Below are 22,486 nucleotides of genomic sequence, written 5' to 3'. Positions count from 1 at the left end.
CATCGGCGCCCCTCGTTTCCGTAAATGGGACGTCTCTTTTGGCGACGAAAGGGGTTTACTTCAGAGCACTTTACTTTTTCTCGTTGTCACGTATAACATCCATTCCCAAGATATGTGGGATCTGTCGGATTTGTTGTGTGTGTTTGGACAAGAGACACACCAGCCCTTGTTTCTTTATAAAAATTTATCTCTGAAGCATATAGATTATCATCAACATCATCACATGCCGTTCGTAATGTTCTATCTTGTAGCCACTTTTCTGACGCTTTTACTGCTCTCCAAAGTAGCATTTCGTTATGGGTAATTTATTTTATTCATCTTTTGAGAGGGCCTGTGATGAGCAGTGGCTTTTGATGAATATGATGCCGTCCTTTTGTATTAGAAGTGTTTAATGAGAGCTCGTTGGTACTGATCCATCGATAAAAACCCGGGGCTAATATAAACACGCAAAAAAGCTAAGCACGACGACCCGTGTTTCCACCATCATTTATTTTAATAAGCCTGCCGTGCGAGCATTTTGAAACAAATCAGTTTCACCATGAAACACGTCATAAATTATCAGGCATTTCGGATGAATTTATTCAGCACAATAACCCGGATGTATCGAGACGTGATCAGAAGGGTGTGTCGGTGATGAAGTTACTGATCATCTGTAAGGCTTGTGCGGGCTTGTCCTCTGGTACCATGTGACCGGCTCCCTGCATAACGAACCAGTACACAGCATACTGAGATAAAACATCTGGGAAATGCGCTGTCAGATCCAGTTCTCTTGCGGTTGGCAGGTGTTTGAAAGGACACTAGGTGGAGAAATAAATTAGTTCAGGCTGATAAATTAAACTCTGAAAACTCGAGTAGCGTTACTTTTACAACCATGTATTTACTATTAGGTGAGAAAATTAATATCAAAAGTTTGCTTTTCAATTACCTCCCCGAATTTCTGATGGAGTTGCCACGTATTACAGTTGTTTCGTATTTTGGCAACAATGCTCAACGAAATTTATGTACTTGGCTCGTTAAGTTTCTGGCTTCTTAAAAAGGAACATTTTACTGGTTAGAAAATACATAGGCCTAGGAGATGACGTTAGAATCTATGGCGTAGCGGGGGGGGGGGGGGGACTCTTTTGCTATAATGTCCCTCTAAAATTGACTGGCTGTGCTGACATAGTGTTTTTCTAATGTTCTTTGTAGATTACATGAGGGCCGATGAGCCACTCATCTTGGTGAGCTTTACTGCCCACGATTCATTTTGGTTTTGTCAGCATCTGTTGACAATTAGGATGTGTTAGCTATTTCTGGATACACCTTAATAATAAGGGGCTCATTATGAGTTACTGCGATGACGTATGCAAAGGTTCATTTGTGGTTTGTGAGAATCGAGGTGCAAAGCGACATACAAGAGACCGCGTGCAACATCAAAACGGGCACCAACCTTGATCGTCACGAAAGTTATGTTCTTTTCATACGTCTGAAAAAATCCTGCCACTTGATCTTTGTGCTTCCAGAGCTTGTACGTTGACTTTGGCTGAAACACAATTTGGAAAAAAAATGACGGTATTGAAATATTCATTTTAATGCCTGAAAAACAGGCTTCATCATATCGATTTAATCTTGCAAGTGAGGGTTACACGATAAGTCATCTGAAGGTTACAGCAACGCAGGTCGTCTAGCCAAGCGATCGAACAAATTGGCTTTTAAGACCTTTCAAGTCTACAGGTGAATTCCAATACCATTCTACCCATTAATACAACTCTGAAGAAAAACAACAGAAGGTTAGGAAAAAGCGGAGTTTAGAAGTCATAAGAATATTATCTAATGAATACATTCAGTACTTCGCTTGCCTTCGGTTCCTCACTTCTCATTTGCTACGTAATGTACTGCACTGATCTGCCACTAAATTTGACATGACAGCCTCTATATTTACAATAGCCCAATTTAGTGTTTCTTTTTTTTTCTTTTTGCGCACATACTTGCTGTTCTTTTCTTCCAAATCCGAGGCTTGCAAAGAGTGATAGTCATTCATAAAAATGCTGCTAAGCATCCACTTGCTGCCAGACAAGTTCACCTGTCAAAACACTGGTTCAACCATCAGTGCGTTCTTTTATAATTCCCCGCGTTTACTTTACCACAACACGCATAAATATGCAGCATATGAATTACGGTAGCACCACGTTAATCCACACGTAGAAGTCTATTCTCCTGTACTTCTTACCTTATACCCCAATGTGTTGACAAACCATTCGTCTCCTAGAAAGTTGCAAGCCATGTCGACGTCGCCGTTGTAGATGAGGGTCTTCAGTTGTTGGGAATCCGCGAGCTCTTTCACGACATTCTTCATTGACCGGTATTGCGTTGAGTAATTCAGGACGTTACTGTAGATTTAAAATAACACAAACGGCGAAGTTAGTCTTCGTCTTGCATTTGAAGCCTCACTACAGCCTCGCTACGGCAATCTAGTGGTTATAATAATAGGACTGCTAACCCGAATGTTGCTGGATCGAATGCCGGCCGCGGCGGCTGCATTTTCGATGGAGGCGAAGATGCTGAAGACCCGTGTGCGTGGATTTAGGTGCACGTTAAAGAACCCCAGTTGGTTGAAGTTTCCGGCACCTACTACTACGGCTTCTCTTGTAATCATATCGTGGTTTCGGGAAGTTAAATATCATAAAACATTATCCTAATTTGAAACCTTCCATATATTCTGCTAAACTTATTCGCCTAAATGCAGTCACTCAGCTTCGAAGATGCGACAGGAAAAAACCGATTCAACGTGGAACGGAAGCTTCGCGAAATCCCATATTGAACCAAATCGCTGAGAGGTAATAATGGTTCTCCGCACGTTGTCCTACACTTTATCTTCTGTCTATCCTATTTTCCGTGAGCATACATAGGCTAAATATTCTGGCGCTCGAGGATGGTGACGTTGCTTCCAGCCCCACGACGTTACCCACGATACGCTGGTTTACGTTAGGATAGTGTCACGTCACCTCCATGATGCATCTACCGGTTTGCCTATATTGCAGTACATATTGTGAAGTTCATGTGTCCACGAAGATATACCATGGTAAGTTTTTATTCATACTCACAAGAAAACGCTGCTTAGGAGCACGTCTGATTTGAAGTTGGAGAATTGTCCCCCCCCCCTTATTATGACATGGGGGCTGCTATTAGCTATCCTATCACAGCAATTATTAAAGCTATACTCCCAATATGAACTCGCTACATTATTCAAATCAAGTATTCTTGCACAATCTGCCGTGTGTGGTTTACTTTAATCTTTTGTAGGCAGTGTAAAATTTCGTCCTTTTGACTATAAGAGTTAAGTACTGGACCCCAGGCATCATTAAGGGGCATCTACTTCATTAGACAGGTAGAGGGCATACGTAACGAGCGACCATGAAAGCTGTTCATTCACAAGTAGGCGTTGTGCGTCCCATTCCGCCAAGCATTTCAATAAGCTGGACCCACCTGCACTCATCCCATTCCAGCGTTGAGTTCTCGACGTGCAGCGCTACTTTCACGTCTTCTCGTGTAAGATAACGTTTGACATTCTCGCTATCAATGCATGCTGGAGTGGAGCTCAAGTTGTCCTGAAAGAGAAATTGTTGCACTTTCCGAATGGGCAATGACTGGCCATGTAAACTGTGATAAAGTAATCGCATCCGCCTCGACTGCTGGCCCCAAATTCTGCGGGATAAAATCCTAGCCGTAGCGGCCGCATTTTGATTGATGCGAAATGCTAGTTGCCCTTGTAATTAACTTTAGGTGCGTGTCGAATAACATCAGCTTCTTTAAATTTACAGATCCTATCACACTCAGCTTCCTCACACAATCATATTGTGGTTTTCTGACGTATGACCCGTACATTTATTATCAATATCTAAGCCAACCCCTTTATAAGAACCATTCTTCTTATCTGACATTTCAGTGAGTGCGTTCAATGAAGCCATAGCGCTGATGACAGAGGCACCACTGGCGGAAGACAGGAGGGGAGCTTGGTCTTTCTGTGGACCCTGTCTTAGCAGCGTTATGTTCAATGAACGCAACAAACTAGCCCAAAGTTTGTTCCCTGTCTTGTTCACGCGGCAACTTTGCTAAGAGGCCATTAAGAGGCCATGTGGTCATGTTAACTGATATTATTGTTTGAATTAAAACTTCTCTGCTATAGGTGTAACAAAATTGCTGGGTGCTATAGCTGTTTGGGCATGTTAAGGCAATGCCTGGCACTGGAGCTGTATGAGTACGTACCAGGTCACGTGTGACGTTGACGCTGTGCGCAATCAGCTGTCTCGACCGGTGGTAGCGAGACGAGGGACTTGCCCGGGAACCAAGAAGCCTTCTGCCGCTTTCGTCTTCGCACTTGTCGTACAGGTTGTACACGTTCAGATGCTCGTCGTATATGACCTCCAAGGCATCCTGGACCTGAAACAAGCGGAGGAAAAAATAATCAATTAAAGCCTACCTAGATTCCTTTTCGCAACATTGATGTTGATTGCCAATAGTGAATTTCCTGGGACATGGTTGCTTAAAGCAAATTGTGGAATGTATGTAGTGACGTAATTGATGGAAGCCATCCTGGTGCAGCTTCTGGAGCAACTGAGATCTAACTGTGGAGTAGCAAATTAGCTTTTAGCACGCAAGTGTTTTATGCCGAGATTTACCACGGCCCCACTGACGCACTTCCGTCACGGATAGAACGTTGCAAAATATGATGTAGTGCTTATAACGGTAGGAATCGCCATCTACCGTTAGGCACACACGACTTGTTGGACACTGACTTCACCTCCGGTCTCGTTCATGAATAGACGAGACCCCGGCTCCTTATCCTTCCATGTTTCAGCTATGTTTCTTCCTTCTACTTTCCCCTTTGTTTCCCGCTTCCCTTTCCCTGACACTGCACCATGCTCCCTATTGGCCTGCCGAAATAACTGCTATTTCCTCGTTAAGCGCTAATGCTCACACTCTCTGTATTCTAGTACTATTACAAGATGGTAGCTGAACAACATGTGCCACCGGCTGGTTTATCGTTCGCAATCATAACAAGAAAATATTGTGGTGATAAGCGGCAACAAGCCTCTACCCAAACCATGGCGCCCGTCTTGCTTCACATGCCGCAGTGTTCACAGCAAATCATGGCACCTAGGGTTCAAAACTACGTCGATTTTAGTCAAAACGATCGATCAGTCTGTTATAACCGATATTTGTTGTATTATTGAAGTTAAAACGGAGCAAAAAAGTTGGCAGCCTGGCTCCCGCAAGCATCGTAGGTACGTATCGCATTATTCAGAGCTTCAAACCCACCTATAAAGGACATAATCCTTACCTGTCTAATTGTGGCTGTTCAAATCAAATACAATAAAGTATGAGTAAGCCAAATTACAACAAAACAAAGTTCGTTTGACGAAACAAACTTCCGTTCACATTTACTTGATGAAAGTTGTGTTCTGCGTGTGAGGGCTTTTTACAGCAATTCATAAACACATGTGCACTTCAAAAAAAGAAAAAAACATAGTTTCCGCCTGGCTTTAAACTCAATATTTGGCATAAAAGGCCAAATGAATGCGGGCAGGCAATTCACAACCAAACTTTTCTTCGTTATAGCCGATATTACGCCCGCTCTCACGTTTTTGGTTCTATGATAACAGGAATTAATGTAACTAAAATGAAGCGTGACAAATCAATGTTACCATTATTTCGCTATAAGCAGTTATACTATATATCAGTGTTCGTTATAACGAGGCTGGATTATATTTGTGAAGCGCTGACGTGTTCACGCTGATAAGGCTCACATACGTCATAGACGCAAATGAGACTTGCTCACCGCTGCCTCGCACTCCAGCGTCTCACGTTCCACAAAGTCGCACGACTGCTGGGAGACGCTTCCGTGGCAGCAGTTACTCGTCAGCCTGGTCCAAAGACTGAAACACAATAACAAACCGAAACGTTAAACAAAGCGAAATTCACCCAATCGCAGCGAAGAGCAAATGAGCTTTCGTCGACAACACACCTACTACTCGTGGACTGCTGGACGACGCTAAACGCAACTAAAATTTGATTAGTGAATTCACTACTCCGGAGTGGCATATTGCCTTTTCGACGAACACTAGTAAAGATTAAAACGTTTGTTGAAGTCGTGAAAGCGATATAACAGCGTTTGTGAGCGCTCTTGCTACATAGTAGCTTTGGTTAAGCAATACACAGGAACCCTTCCTAATTGAAACTGTCTGTTGCAAGCAATTCCTGTTGAATAATTTAACCTTGATCAACAAGCAAGGCTAGCTTTTACGTAGTCTGTTTTTAAATAAAACCAAATAAAACCTATTTCAGCATTCGCACAATGCTGAAGATCATGAAAAGGCGACAACGTTTGACTAAGTCAATGACCCCAGTTTTCGAGGCAGAAACAAAGTAACAAATGGAAACAGCAGTTTAATACTAAAATATATAACAATTACCGGCTGATCGCAATCACAACACATCATACAAACCTATAAATTGTCATTGAAATCCAAATATCCTGAAGCTATGCATCCTCAATGCGTATATAATGATTCAATCAACGAGTTTTGGTTTTTAGAAATTCCGGGAGCTTTTCAATCAAACATGCTGTGAAGGCGATGGCGAAATGCAATTGATGGAATATTTGTCACGAAATATAATAAGTTGCACGCACGGCAACTTTTTTAAGAGAAATATGCTACAAAATAAGTGCACTAAAATATTCGAACAAAATGTAACACGATTGTGTCGGATTATTCTGCTCATATTGGCATTACGCACTTAACTCTGACGCTCATCCAAATCGATCTCAAATATTGTATCAATTTTTCAACTGTTCATGCAGCGGAATGGTAACCACGCCTCCTGTACCTGTGGCCTGCAAAAAAAAATAATAACTATGTATATGCCTGTTTTTACCTTAGTCCGTAGAGTCCATGGTAGTATCCGAAGAAGACCAAGGCGTTGCCCAAGATGTTCAGGTCAAGAGCGCCGTTGCCAACGGCGTAACCCTTGATAAAAAACGGGTACATTAAATTGTAGCGCGCTGGTAATGCTCCCTAACTTTATTCACATTTCGCTAAAGCTTTTGAAAGTTTCAAATTTATTAGTCTCATTTTTATTTGAGTACTGCAACTCAGTACATAACGCCTGATTTTTTAAAAAAAATTTTTTTATATATATGTGGGTCTGAACACCGGTGCGCGGAAGAGTGTTTAATACCGAAATACCTGTGCTGTAAGCATAAAACAGACATACTGAGATATAGTTGATTTTGATTGAACAGGATACTTTGGAGTTATTATTATTATTATTTTGCAAAACCACGGACAGTATCCCAGAATACAGTTAAGGGAACCAAACTACAGATACTGAAATGTGTTCTTCGTTTTATTCGACGATACTGATGCTCTGTGATGCATCTATCAGGTGCCGACAAGACTGTGATTAAAGATCCAGTGCATTCAATGTTCCGAGACAAGCATATCGCTGGCATGTCTAGCTAAAAGCAGCATTTTTTTTAATGCGTAGATATGTTAGGTTTGTAGTATATTATTGCGTGAATAGCACTGAAACAATAATAAGGCTTCTCAATTAGGCTGTAATTTACGTATCATCCGCTCGGCCTCACTATAATACTCGCAAGCTTCAGAAGCGGCTTCGCGCCACAAAAAAATTCGGGATTGTGGCACCCACAATGACAAACAGCTACTTTCGTCGGCCGAGAATGACAACCTAGCTCCTGCGGTTTCGTCGTCAGTGGTGTCGGGCACATCACCGCATGGACCCTTGCTTGAGTGCGTGAAACCATACTTTGCCCTCACTGTGTCGACGAACGGCAGCGCACCTTTCCTTGGAATAGGGAAAAAAATCTAGCAGTGGATTAGCTTGGCTATGCCAGGATATAAGTAGCGTGAGCTGCAGAGGCGCCAATAAACTCAACATTTCACGCATGGCATTACTTACCAGCGTCAAGTTTTTCATGTGCCACAGTCTTTCACGTACGTCAACCACATATACAAATTAGTTGTTAACGAAGTCGAAGGTTCGAGTCTCACTGACGCTTCCACTAAGCTTCACCGTATAGTCTGTCAATCGACCTCCCGCCAACGCCGCTTTGCTATAGACGTTCCTGCCTTTGCTCCGGTGCATACGCAGCACGTGTAGTAGCCTTCTTCTGTTCGCTCTTCGCACACTCAACCGCTGATTGCCAGGCAAATCCTTCGGGATCCGACAAATTGAGCTTCTCCGCTCTCCTGCGCCGCTGAGCAGCAATTTCACTTTCCTTCTTTATGGCTATATCATACGGGCAAACATCCCGCTATAGACCCATTCCATGTTTGTAAACATAGGTAGGCCGTCGTCGACATTAAGGGTAAAATTATAGCGACGTCCACACGTAACTTCCGCCATAAGCGCTGAGGGTAGAGTTGCTGTATACGCTACCTTTAGGTAGCCAAAGGTAGCATATATATAACTCTAGCTGAGGGCTGCGATGTGCGCCAACAAAACAACGTTGTGAGACGCCATAAGCGTTGCGAAAGCCATAAGCGCTGAGGGCTACGATGTGCTGCGCCAACAAATAAAATTAAGTTGTGAGACGCGACTCACATCCAACCGCGACGCAGCTCGTCGGCTTACTATTTTTTTTTCTCGCTGCTTGACTGAGAACACCACATGCACCATTGAAAACCCAGCAGAAACTGTGGTAGGAAAAGCGTCTTTTGCCTACCAATATAGCGCCGCCGCATTTTCGGGACATAAGTCCGGTGGAATTGTGGCAGACGCGACTTAAGAGAGCAGCGTGGCTCGAGATGCAAGAGCCACGGCGTACGATGACGACGCGTCTGCCACGGCTATGACGTCACTCCTCTGGACTGTGCACACCGGTGAGGCGGGCGCAGTCACTGCTCCTCACACATGAGCAACACGGCTCGGCTCTTGTACGCACACGCGAAATTGCTTTGGCTCGGCTAGTGTAGCTAGCGCTACGAGAAGTCTTCTCTCCCTCTTTAAAGACGTCTGCTCATTTCAAGCAAAAAGTTCACGAGATACCCCTGTCTTGCACTGTGCAACAATGTGATCGACACATCGTAAAAGTATTTCACTACTGAGAGACAAATGGATTTTGCATGTCGATGCTCACAGTATCTTCAAGATACTTACATGACACTCGTGTATCGATAAATTGTCCGGCCCCGTACAATCGTTGCAAACAGCGCACCGATAACACGCACCTAACTGATGTAATAATCATCCAACTGAAGTATGTCCCTAACTTCTCAAGAAAAGTATTGCAAGTGCTTCGTGAATTGTGACAGCCACTCGGAAAACTAACCCCCGTATTCACAAACGCTCCTCGAATCGACTTCCACCCTTCATTTGACAGAGTTGTGCACTGCGCCACCGCTCGGCTGAAAATGACGCTGCGCTACTCAATAGTCGCCGCAGCTTATCGCTGATTTGCAGTGACTTGCCGTGCCAAGAGACGGCGCTCCCATCGGCTTTATCAAGTGAAGAAGAAGCGTTGAGCGAAGGGACGTTCTAGAATACGGGGATTAGTTCGGAAAACCATCCCCCACGACTTCGAGTGTGTCAATGGTACACAAAAAAAAAAGAAACTGACATGGCAATAGAAAACTATCTGCGTTTAAGGCCGCGACGTTCGTCTGGTCTCTTGCATTCACGCTTGCCCGCCTTGGCTTTGTTCATAACGAGTCGCCAACGACTACACTCGCGGACATTTGACGGCAGTGCTGCGGAAGTCACAGAACCAAAAAGCTTGACTACTAGCATACTAATAAATAGCAGTTAATAGTAGTTTCTTTATTTCCATTACTCAAAGAAATGTAGCTCTATTTTTTTCGACTAGAAATCTAACGGGAAGTGGTGGGTAAAATTAAGCTTATATATATATGTGAATAACTTTGCAAGATGCACTTTTCATTCCTTAGGCAGCACCCCATTTTGTTCGGGCTTGTTTTCAGACCGAGACATGGAGCACCTGACGTGCGTTGATCCGCTTGCAACCGTGAACCAAACGCTCAGTGTCAGTTCTACAAACAAAAAATTCCTGAAATGGTACTTCGAAACGTACGCTACGTAACCTAAATGTACCTCTACCCTTCGCACTATTCAAGTGTATGTTTTTCTAACCACGTTAGCACGGCGAGCAAGCAAAAGCTCAACTAGAAATGAGACCACCTTTAACAAAGTAGTGAAAACATTTGGAGAGGAAGGGGTGGGGGGGTTCACTTTCGACCCAAAATTTTTCAAAATTACTTGCGTACACACCCACACACACACGCACTAGCGAACGTGCATAAAATATAGTCGACCCCCCCCCCCCCCCTCCGAACTAGATTTTGGCTACACCCCTGAAGCTGAGTGGCACGAACTTGCGAAAGCCACGTCCCCGTAGACGAGATGAGTCTTCACCGAGTACGGCCCAACCTCCTGCCCTTATAAACGTTTCATATTACGCTTACCTTGAGCTGGATGCCCTTTGGATTCTTGAGCACTCGCTGCGTCAACATGGGCACGTAGATGCCTCCGTAGCTCTCGCCCGCGATATAGAAGTCGTTGTTCTTGAGACTGGGGAACTTCGAGAAGAAGTCCTGGAGGGCCAGGTAGTTGTCGTCCGCCGTCTGATCATCGTTGGTCGAGTAGTCTCCGCTCGGATCGTAAGAGAAACCGACGCCGGCGGGCGCTTCCAGAAAGATGATGTTCGCGATCTGGAGAAATCAACCCACTCTATAATGACATATGTGATTAAGATGGAACAAGGTCGCATCAATCGAAGTAAAAACAACATCACAGAAAACCGCAGTGTACAAAAGCGAGCATGTCGTCTATTGTAATGGCGTGGAACATAACATATTCAAAGATACTTTTTCACCATTTCGGTGTGATTTAGACCTAGTTCCAGAGGAAAAGTGATTTTGTCGACAAAATTTGATGCAGCATGGAAGTGGGACAGGCAAATTACTTTATTGCAAGTGACTGAAAAGATGAGACAGGACACGTGACCATGTTTTTCTTTTTTTGTCAGAGGAACCCTCTCTATGAAAAGCGAGCAAAGCGCAAATGCAGTCTATTGTCTCTCTCAAAGGTGGCGCTACCTTTATTTTACTGGGGGGGGGGGGGGGCTACGACGAGCTACTTAAGGATAGAAGGGGTGAGGGCAGGAAGTGGGGACTTAAGTGTTGTGTTTTGACTATGCTTGCTCTGTTGCCAGGTAGGGTGCAAAGGGGGCAGGTAAAAATTTTCATGACCCCCCTCCCCATTACAGACCCCTCCCCTGGCGTCGCCCCTGCTGTCTATCTATCCGTTCACGCTTAAAATTCCTGCCACGCTCCTTTCTCAAGTTTGTTATCGTCTCATTATACGTCATGTGTAAGTGCTGCCTTGCGCAATCATACCAATTAACTAAGCACCATCGAGATAATCTTAGAAACGCCCGATGCGATTACGCGCACAACGCGAACATTTCAGATTCTTCTGAAGCTTACGTGGCTGTTAGCAATAACGCTGGAATATTCAATGGCACATACATAAATGCCTAATCGCGTCACCCCTTGTGCCCGTTAGCGATAACGCTGGAATATTCAACGGCACATGCATAAATGCCTAATTGCGTCACCCCTTGTCAGTTGATCATCGGCCGACGCTCTGTTCGCCGCTCTCGGTGCCAGTGTGAATTGCTATAGTATGACCTTCAGTTTCCCGGCCCCGAGTTCGGCCAAATAAAGAGTTTCATCTTTGACACGCCGACTGTGGCCTTCACCGACGCCACGACCAGCAGACAATATAGCAGCAGTGCGTAATTTATTTATTTTTTCATACGTGACGCATTTGAGTTTAACAGAGATGCGGAATACCAGCGAGTACGGCACATTTGTTTGCGTGGTAATAAAATTCAGGAAATAAAAAATAAAAATGCAAATAAAAACTTAGGGTACGCAAGCACCAAGGTAGAAGTGGCTAAATGTATTTGTTTGATCACTCGACAAATTGGTCAGCGCAAGTTTCTTTCCATAAAAGAGAAGTCAGGTAGAGAAAATCCGGACTAGTTAAGCTGGAAGCTGTACACGAGAAGTGTGACTTTTTTTACTTTAAAGTTGTAGACTCGGGAACAAATGTCAAACTTGTTTGTACGTAGGTTGTAATTGATTTTCATTTCTCTTATAATCACTTCAATACAGCTGAAGCAACTTAATATATTTTCCTTGCTTTTCTCCGATTCATTGGGCTGTGTCTCAATATTAAGCAAATACAAAAAAACATTCCTTCAAACCGGCCCCTTGCTGTCGTTCATGCACAAATGTAGTGTTACTTCCTCTTCACGATATGTGGGTGCGTGCTCATAACGCCATTCACGTAGATAAGGTTCGGCAAGTTTTTTCGATCTTTGTTCAAGTTATCCGGGCCATCCTGTATTACAAATAGGTTGCGCTTCATCATTTCTCCATTCACTGGAGAACAATACTATATATCTCTAGAATGCGGATAAACCTTCAACAGAGCATGCTTCGGGAACAATGAATGGTTATCTCTAAAGGCATTGTTTTGTGTCCACTAAAGGGGTCATCAAGCGCAAATCTGGGGCAGTTACTGTAAAGCATCGGCTAAACTCTCACTATGTCACCCCGCCGCGGTGGATAAGGTACTCGGCTGCTGACCCGCAGGTCACGGGATCGAATCGCGACTGCAGCGGCTGCATTTTCAATGGAGGCGAAAATGCTGTAGGCCCGTGTGCTCAGATATCAGTGCATGTTAAAGAACCACAGGTGGTCGAAATTTACGGATTTCTTTACTACGGCGTCTCTCATGATCTGGTGGCTTTGGGACTTTAAACCCAAGACATCAATCAATCTCACTATATCGAAGGAACGGTAGATAAAGAGGAACCCTCTCTATGAAAAGGGAGCAAAGCGCAGATGCAGTATATTGTCTCTCTCAAAGGTTTCGCCACCAAAGCTGCAAAAGAGAGCCGTTTGAAGTTGGGAAATAGGCTAATTTCTCCAACTCACAAGAGGATACGACGGAGGTTCGATGGTAAGAAAAAAGGAGGGGGAAGCAGTTCATAAAAATTACGTGAATGTAATTCATTGGGTGGCCTGTAGCAATTGCCCTATCTGATGAAGTTTTTTTTTTCATTCGTCAAATAATTGTCCTTGCGTAGTCATTCTTGCGAATTCAGGCTGTTTTCTGTTAACACAATTGTATTATTAGCTTAAGTGTTTGTAATAAAATATTTTATGTTACCTTAGGCATATAGTACACCTTCTTTTTAAAGCTTAGTATCTAAGCTTTATTACTTTATTACCGAGTTATTTTTACGCATACTTTTTGACCACTTATTCTGTGCTGCTCCTAACTTTGAGACACTGTTAAATGTTGAGGTGCTCCTGCGACTGAATCCTATGAAGTTTGTTGTTCTCTCTATGTATTACATTGCCACCATACCCACTATAAGCTGTGTGTACCCCCGATATGCTGTGAGAACGACGTTAACAAAATCAATCCATCAGTGTAGGTGAATGAACTTAGAAGGACCGACTTTGCAAGATGGGTCGCACCACTACCGGGTGCTAATAAGAAAAAAAAAACTGGTCAGTGTGGGCTCGACTAGGACAGGGTGCTTCTCGAAGAAGGTAAAGGTGAACCTTCATTTTGCAACTTTTGCAAAAACATGTCTGAGCTCATCGAACCCTGTACATGAATGCAGACGCTCTACCTTCTAACCCCCACTGCGGTGCAGAAGTTACAGGACTTCGCCACACGTTTGTTGAAATCCCCCTTCTCTCTCTTTTTAGCTGTTTCATTGGGGAAAGAAATAGCAAAAAAAAGAAAAATCAGGAGTCATCGCTCTATCGCGAAAAACATGGGACACTTGAGCTTCGCGTTCAAGAGTAGAAAGTGATGACGTAATGACGTGATGACGTAATGACGTAACAGTGGCCCATGCGCATCGTGTGAGTTCTCAATCACTAGCGCAGCTTTGCTTCTCGGAGCCAATGGTGGATCAAGAGGGGGGATAGGGGCGATCACCCCTACCCCTCAGATAATGTGTCGGCACCCCCCGCCCCCCACACTTCAATGCTTGTAGTCCGCCTCCTATCACCAGTTCAGACACATGTGTGAGACCACTGTGAGCACAAATTAACAGTATAAATGCTACACTCTTAAAAAAAAGGCAGTGCTACTTACTAACTTCGAGGTTGTTAAATTGTTGTCACAACATTTACTACATCAGTAGTAACTGCAGGTAGTAGACCACAGACATTTACTACCTCTGGTTGCTCCTAGGGTAGTAGACCTCTGTAGTATACTACCTGCAGTTACTGCTTAGGTAGTGAATGTGGGGACAACAATTTACTACCTCAAAGTTAGTAAATATCACTGCCCTTTTTTTAAGAGTGTATGATGGTGTTTTAGTTCTGCCAAAAACAAAAAGTCCGGAGCACGCCCCCTCTCCGGTGTTGCTTCAAGTGACCACCCCTCCTAAAACGAAAGGACTAGAACCACCCCTGCTCGAAGCATGTCTCAACCACGACCTACTGTACTCCTGACCTGCCTAGATAACAGGGTTCCTATGGAAGCGCATGTACCCGCTCTCGTTCAACCACTCACCATTGGTAGTTGAATTTTATGGTTGTTTTTACGGCACTGGGGTAAAAATGCCTGCATTTTGTGGTGAACAGCTGACATATATGGGACTATTTCTTTACTTAGGTGGTGGGTCAAGTAAGCTGTTGTGTGCGCCTAACTGTTTATTGCACACTGGTTGACAAACGTGGGAACTCGTAGACTTACATGATGTAGGACAACCTATGTGGTGTCACGTCCTTTTAATTGCTAAAATATTCTGAAGTATCTTTAGTAGATTTATTCCTGAATTATTTTTTGTGTATAATAAATAGGTACTATAAGTTCTCTGTTGGCCAAAATATGACCACAAACGCTGAAAGTCAACTCAGCGAACAGGTGCTGGCTAGCGCCACGCCGCTCCTAGGTTACAGCCCTGGTGGCAGAAGATATGAACTAGAACGTGGGCGCTGGAGAGGGGCTCTCTGGGCAGGTCAGGAGCAGGTCTTGGTTTCAACCATGGCGCTTAGAAACGAACGTCTGCACGCGTAAACTGTGCGTTTAGAACTATCCTATATAATGCACATTGAAAACACAGTCGCTTAGTGCCAACTACATCATAAATCTTTTCATGAATCAACGAAGTCCCCACTATCGGTATGTGTGTTACCCGGGTGGATGTGTGAGTGCTTGTGTGAGTGCTCGCGAGAGTCAAGGTTGCGCTAAATTCTTACACAATCAATTTATCGCTCACAGAAACACTCATTTCTCACTCACAGCCACTGACATCGGCAACAGAATGTCTGCGATATGATCTCCTTCACGCTATCGCGTTAAAACGGAGGCAAAGGAAGCTTGGCGTGTTTGTTCCTGTAGTACTTCTTTCTAGCCTAATCATAATGTAGTGCAGCGCAAAAAAAGCAGACAACAAATAAGGAGGGGACGTGTCCTTGTCCCCTCGCTCGTTTGTTGTCTGCTTTATGCGCTGCACTACATTATGATTGACTTGTTCCAAATCTCCCAACAAGCAACGTTTCTAACTGGATCACATCCAAAACGAAGTCGTTGAAAATGTGACGTTCGAATACAAGAAGGATCATCACAGCGTGAAAACAAAAAAAATAAAGGAATGTTGATAGTATAGTAGGGCGTATGCAATGTAAGCTTTCTTTTAAGGCTATAGTTGCGTCTTTCATGAAAATTATCCGGTTCTGGGCCAATCCACCAGCGTAGGTACACGCTACATCTTCAAAGATCTTGACTGGTCAATAGTATTTGTCGGGGTTTAACGTCTTATAACCATTACGAGGGATTCCGTAGTGGAGAACTCTGGAAATTTAGACCAAGCGGGGTTCTTTATTGTGCGCCTAAATGTAAGTACAGTGGCCTCAAGCTTTTTCGCCTCCATCGAAAAGGCCGCCACAGAGGTCGTTATACCATACCGCGACATGTGGGTTCGCAGTGAAACTCCATAACAACTATAATGGACCACCGTGGTGGGTTGTTTATTTCTTTAGAATCACACATTGTTCTCTCCTAACTTTCCTTCCTTTGTGCTTTTTCACTTATATGCACGTGCTTGTCAGAGCGAAATTTAGGTGGCTACCAGCAACAATTCTGGTACTGCGTTCCCATTTGGGCAACGACAACGTAGGATGACGCGTAATCTAGATAAAAGTTCAGCTTATCACATTGGACACAAATGATCACTGTGTCACAAAACGAGCGCTAAAAAAGGGCGCGCCGCCAAATTCTCGCGAGGAAGCGCCGAGAGGTCAACGAGAAAAAAAAGAAAGAAAACAAGCATCCAGAAACCCCCTCCCCCGGGCGCGCGTCCCTCGCCCCTCGGAAGCGTGGATTCACCGACGAACCTCCTCACATCGGCGGCCGAGCAAGCACTCGAAATTTCTAGATGGAAAGGGGCGTGGTGATGCCGGGTTGAGTCATCCGTCGGGGACGGCCCTCGTATCGTCTCGACCTTTCCCCCAGCCTTCGCTGCGCATCGCGCCGACGAAATGATGAGAACTTTCTGGAATCTCGCGCGGAAGGTATTTAATCGAGCAGCCGAGACGAGAGATCAGGAGAAGACGGAAGTAGCGCCAGAGCGCGTAGGGTTTCCTCCGTGTAGTCGGCGAAGGTTTTGTCCGTGGAGACAAAGCAGGAGAAGAAGATGATTTCCACCTGAAGGGTGACGACTCGAGCTACAGGCAAGAGTGTGTGTTTACCGCTATTGAGCGAAGACGCGTGGACACAGCTGCGTGTGTGAAGCCGACGTGTTTCCGGCGAAGAAGTTTGAAGCTTGGAGAGTGGCCAATTGAAGACGCGAGGTTTCCTGGAAGAGAAACTTCGGCGAGGTTTCCTGGAAGAGAAACTTCGGGGGCAGCGGAACGACAACAACGCTGGACTTTGAGTGAGTGATTCTCGGAAGAGTATCATCCAGACTTTTGTTCCAAGAACTTTGGACTGAATAGGTTTTCTATCTCTTTAGTCTTTAAGTGTCTTGGTTGTTCAATGCATGCGACTGCATTGTAGTGCGTATTGTTGTCTGTGTCCGTTGTTTCGAGTGTGGCTGATTGTGCTGTGTAGTACGTTGTTTGATTGGTGACATATTGTACTCATCTATTGTGGAGTGTGCATGCTTGTGTATTATTTTCTATCTGCCACTATTGAGAATATAATTTTGTTTGTTTATCAACTCTCGGCTCTGACTTGTTCTTTGGGCCACAGCCGGCGTCCGCTGGCGCGCCAAAAAGGACCACTTCTAAATTGTCCATGCTTTCGTGGTGCGGTTCGGAGGGCCGATACTTCGGCCCTTGGAATTAGCCCGGCGATCGCCTCCCGAATTAATGGGACCTGTGACACACTGACAAGTCATTGATCGAGATATACCATCAGTTATTGCACTATCACGCATATAAAAACTATGTCACCAGCGCACGTCTCTAGGACGCATTTCCATGCACTCAGTAGTGCACAACTTTATGCACCCCCACAGCAGAGTACCATGTACTCACACACTCTAACCATCATATGCTGCAGCAATGTGTCATTGCGAAGGCTGTTAACACTAGTTTATGTGGCCTAGGTGTTAAACGCTTTGTCACATCTGATCACTGCTCGCGTAGTCGCTTTACACGCCTTCTAATAGCTGCGGGCGCTTTTTGTTTGTGGCGTAATAGGTGCGAGGCTGTTGCGGCAGGTCATCGTCGTCGTGCTCTCTTTCTGATTCTGGAACGCTTATACTCTGAACTTCTATTGTTTCTGTCAGAGGAATTGTTCTTCCTTGGGGAGGAAGAATTTCTACGACAATGGTTGTGCCACTTTCTGTCCGTAGTTGACAAACGTGATTGATTAGCCTTACATCTGGCCTAGTTCCTATAGCCAGGCCAGATGGAGGTCACCTGTCAGTGTCTGATTAGTGCATGTCACTGTATGTGTTTACTATTTATATGTGTTTGTGTGCACCCCATATAGGTGTGAGTTCTTGTACATATGCACTTCATTCTAACCCTGTCAATGGTAAATTTCACGAATCTTGATACCTGTGCTATATACTTACTAACATCTTCCCCAAGTCTTGTACATTCTGTACATATATGATCACGTACATTGTCCATATTGTGATTACTGTATATATGTAGTGTATATATGTATGCCTTAGCAAAATGGGTTAGGGACACCCTACGGTTAAGGACACTATTGTTTAAGTGTGTCATGTATGTTCTGCTTTGCCATTTGTTGGCTATTGTGCTTGTTGTATAGACGCTCGTTCCATAGGTTTGTTGCGTCCCACAATAGAATGAACTTTTTTCTAAACACACAGCAAAAGCTGTTATGAGATCACAACTCGGGTCACGCGCAGTTGTCCGCCGCCGCCCCCACCGCTGTTGTCTGTAGTCACATCGCGCTAGTTTAGAAAAAAAAAAACCTAGCACCAATAACACACTGGAGCTCAAACCCGGATCCGCTGAGTGCCAGCCCAGTATTCTTCTACTGAGCCACTGTGGTGCTTGGGACTTGTTGGCAAACTTGACTTAGGCAGGCTTGATGTCGGGAAAGCAGTCATGTTAATACGACTGATCAAGCATTTTAAAGGAGCGAAAGAACAACCAGTTGTCGCACAATGCGAATAGCGTAACGAATTGGTCGTCCAATGCTATAACACATTACACAATCTTCTTCTTGTTCCCTTATTACTGGGGTGCATACCTACTTCAGCCATACTTTCTCATCGTCAGCCACTGCATGAACAATTGGCAAAGAATACTTGCAAGTCTTTAGTGGATACCACGCTTGTCAAAAGAATAATGAAAAATAGCATACTGAATGTCGGCGTAATACCCAAAAATTTTATTAATAATGCCCTAGTGGGTATCAGCAAGTGTGCTTGAAGTAGTTACCCAATGACCGTTTAGAAAAAGCTCTAGAAGGCCGCTTTTCTAGCTTTCGCTGTGACTGTGGTGCTCCTTCCACGCATGCAGGCCTGGCGTTTTTTTTTTCAATGTATAGACGCTGTTTCCTAAAGTTTGTTACGTACCACGACGAAATAAACAGCTAAACACACAGATTCGCTTCGTACTCGCCTTGTTCCATCTGTAGGGATTCACAATGAGTTTTGTTCCCCTCCTGACCGCTCGAAAAGGTCCCTGCTCCGACATCAGTCCCAGCAGAGAGCTGCAACCAGGCCCTCCGTTCATCCATAGAATGACCGGGTCAGTCTCGGGGTTGCCTTCACTAGCGATGAACCTGAAACGTTACACGTGAGGAGGACTTCGAATGGATGTCATCTAAAACGGAGTCATTGAAAAGGGAACGTTTGAATACAAGAATGAGCATCACAGCGTGAAAGCGAAAAAAAGAAAGGAATGTTGATACTGTAGTAGGATGTATGAAAGGCAAGCTTTTCTTTAAAGCTAATTACGTTAAACAAGAACTGAAGTCAAAAGAACGTTATGTAGGTGGCTGTTACTTACTCAACATTTCGTGTGAATAAAATTTGAAATTTCATTTGAAATTGAAATACAAGGATAAATTCTATGTAATGATTACAAATACAGAAGGAGGTCTCAAAGTGACGAGACTGTGCCTGAGACATCCTGAAAAATCATTCATCTGAGTTACAACGCAACAGTAAACAGTGATAAGAATACAAAAATAAGAATGTATAAATGTACAGATAAGTACATAATAGCGAGTATAATATATACGAAATGTGTAGATTAGTACAATGAAACTAATAAGAAATGCAATAACAATCACTCAGTATAATATTAAGCATTATCATGGTGAGGAAAATAAACTGAGATATATAAAATACAGGTAAGCGCCATAGGTACGAAAAATGCAGATAAGCACAAAAGAACAAAACAATACAATAACATACTCTGTATAATAGTCACAACTAAGAATTCAGTAAGTGTCCCCGCAAGACTTCTTTAAACATTACAAGGAATCTACTTAGACGAATATTTTACGCTAATTCTGCCATAATTGGTCCTGAGTGTGGGTAAAAGGAAGTTATTATATAGCCTTTGCAAAACGAGTAGGTGACACCTGGGTAAACTGACTTTAGTGTAGTAAAGGAATGGGAAGTATTCCATTGACATAATTATAGAGAAGAATGGCGAGAAAATATTTACTTAGCTTCTAAACGGATGAAATTCCATGTAAACAGAGTAAGGATGATGTATTGGACGTGAAGCTACTGAACGTTATTATTCTCAATGCTTGGTTTTAAAGATTTTGGATGCGTGATAAATTTGTGACATACGTATTTTCTCACGAGTAAATACAATAGAATATGTCACTGTGAATAAAAGCCTAGTAAAGTGACTACAATATAACGAAAGGAAATACAGGGGCCTTATATTCATTCAATTGGAAGAACAGACCAAACAACTGCCATTAAAGCCGGACAAATATAGTCAGCTTGAAGGCACAAGTGGTGGGGACCTTTTTTTTTTTTGCCGTTTCTCTCACCAGTAGTGCAGACGTCGCGTTCCTCCCGCTTGAATAAAGCCCGAGTACTGTTTGAAAGACGTTGTTTGATTGGCCAAACCCGGCAGGTGCGTCACTTCGTCCTCGGGTGGTCCTTGGGCGATCGCCACTGGCACGGCCAGGACAACTGTGAGGACAACTACGGTCCCTATGAGCGGCTGCATCCTGGTGGCTTCGTCGTCACCATTGAGCAAAGAAAAAAAAAGAAAAATATAGAATAAGGCAGCCTGTGTGACAATCACGCACAACCTTAACTTTTTTAACATTTTAATCCGGGTCTAATAATTACTGTCCATACTCTCAGTTCAAGCGTTTACAACTCGTATCATATCGGCGTAGTTTTAACCCCATCACTCGCATCTGAGGCGGATTACCTTGAGCGGCCATGTTTGCAGCACCATTGCATAGTTGTAACGAGCAGTCATTATCAAAATGAAACAAATACAAAGACAAAAATTGGCCTGAATCTACATGTTACACATGTGGGAGGTGTGTGGAGACGCTGATATTGATCAAATGTTAATTGCGTCCCGCCCTCTATTTACGGGGATCCCTGCACACGCACATGCACAAGATTGAAAGCAGTGCTCGAGCAGCAGATATTGCCAGAACCAAAGTTTTGAAAAGAAAAAAAACTTCACCCAGACCATACCGACCTGCTCATTTGAAGACAAGTTCCTTTTACCTTAACAGTGTGTGCGAAATGAAAAGTTTGTGTGAAACTTGCAAAAGTTCACTGCTATCTAGAGGTAAGCTACAAAAGAGGTTGAAAAGAAAAGAAGGGCACCATGTTTTGTTTGTATTTTCTTATCACCTAGACTTCGTTCGAGGAAAGCTTAAGCAAAACTTACGTTTCTCTTGTTTTTAACCTTGGCTCGGGTGAGAATAAGCTTGTCAATATTGCCGCTGTAATGGCGTTATATGGTCGATTTAGCAGCGATTGTGTAATACCGAATTGACAGAAAGAAAAATGGCCACATTGCAGGAATTACTTTTGACGACTTGTCATCTCGTCAGCACCTTTCGGCGCAGAACGCCATTAAAAAAATGAAACGTTTCGTGACCCGTTAAACTTGCAAGAACGATTATGATTCCACAAAAATTTCGTAACACATCCACAATGAAATCTTCGTTACTCTTTAGACAACGGGAAAAGCAACATCCGCATTGAAAATATACGCCATTTCATATAGACATCGTTCGACAATTTTAGCTTTAAACATTGATGCTTTTCAGAAGTAAAAAAAATTTAAAGTATTGAATTATCGTGCAAGAAAACGAGTGCAAGGCAAGAAGTAAATGTTCATTAAAGCAAACTTGCGATAACAAACTAAAAAAAATAATTTGTGATGTATATATACCAAATACATATTCTTATTCATAAAAATTACAAGTAATAAAGCTTGTAAAAGGGCCAGGAAACGGTTTTGTGAAACCAGGGCATGAAAGCTTGTAAATAAGAGGACTACCTGCTCAGGTAAGTATCTCAGCCGATATGCGCAGCCCCGACGTGCAACCGTAGCCAAATGAATGAGGAGCGACGCAGCCGGCAAACAGCACACTCGAAGATACTAGTACAAGGCTGCACGAATCGCGACGCTCTTATTGATAAGCGTCTTTAGAGGTGCGGCGATAACATGGCTGCTTGAGCGCAACAAGAGGGAACACAACGATAGGTTTGCTGGAAAGGAGGACAGCTGAGACGGAAACCTCGTGTGTCTGAGAAACCCTATCGCGTGCATCAGCATGCAACCCTACACTCGTTGAACTTCAACCGGAGTATAGGGCAATGCCGCATAAAAGTGCCAGCGTTAGCGCTGGCCTGTCTGTTCTGTTCCCTCGTTACGCAGTGGAGAGGTTCAGGTCCATAGTACCTCGGCAACTCCAAACCGATATGCTCCGA

The 22,486-nt window shown here is 43.7% G+C and overlaps 1 protein-coding gene across 1 annotated transcript; it reads right to left on the bottom strand.

Annotated features, from left to right (window-relative positions):
- Positions 1-555: 555 nt before the first annotated feature.
- LOC142774638 (lysosomal protective protein-like) lies at positions 556-22,193 on the bottom strand. Its single transcript, XM_075875236.1, has 11 exons — positions 22,053-22,193; positions 20,566-20,755; positions 19,170-19,332; positions 10,485-10,730; positions 6,916-7,007; positions 5,819-5,915; positions 4,246-4,419; positions 3,466-3,587; positions 2,210-2,369; positions 1,430-1,522; positions 556-698 (listed from the first exon to the last, which is right to left on the bottom strand). The coding sequence occupies exons 2-11, from the start codon at positions 20,745-20,747 to the stop codon at positions 615-617; spliced, it is 1,413 nt and encodes a 470-aa protein (XP_075731351.1). The 5' UTR covers positions 20,748-20,755; positions 22,053-22,193; the 3' UTR covers positions 556-614.
- Positions 22,194-22,486: the final 293 nt, after the last annotated feature.

This window comes from Rhipicephalus microplus, chromosome 10, assembly GCF_043290135.1.
Source record: "Rhipicephalus microplus isolate Deutch F79 chromosome 10, USDA_Rmic, whole genome shotgun sequence".
NCBI classification, from domain to species: Eukaryota; Metazoa; Arthropoda; class Arachnida; order Ixodida; family Ixodidae; genus Rhipicephalus; species Rhipicephalus microplus.
This window is presented reverse-complemented; position numbering and strand designations above follow the sequence as displayed.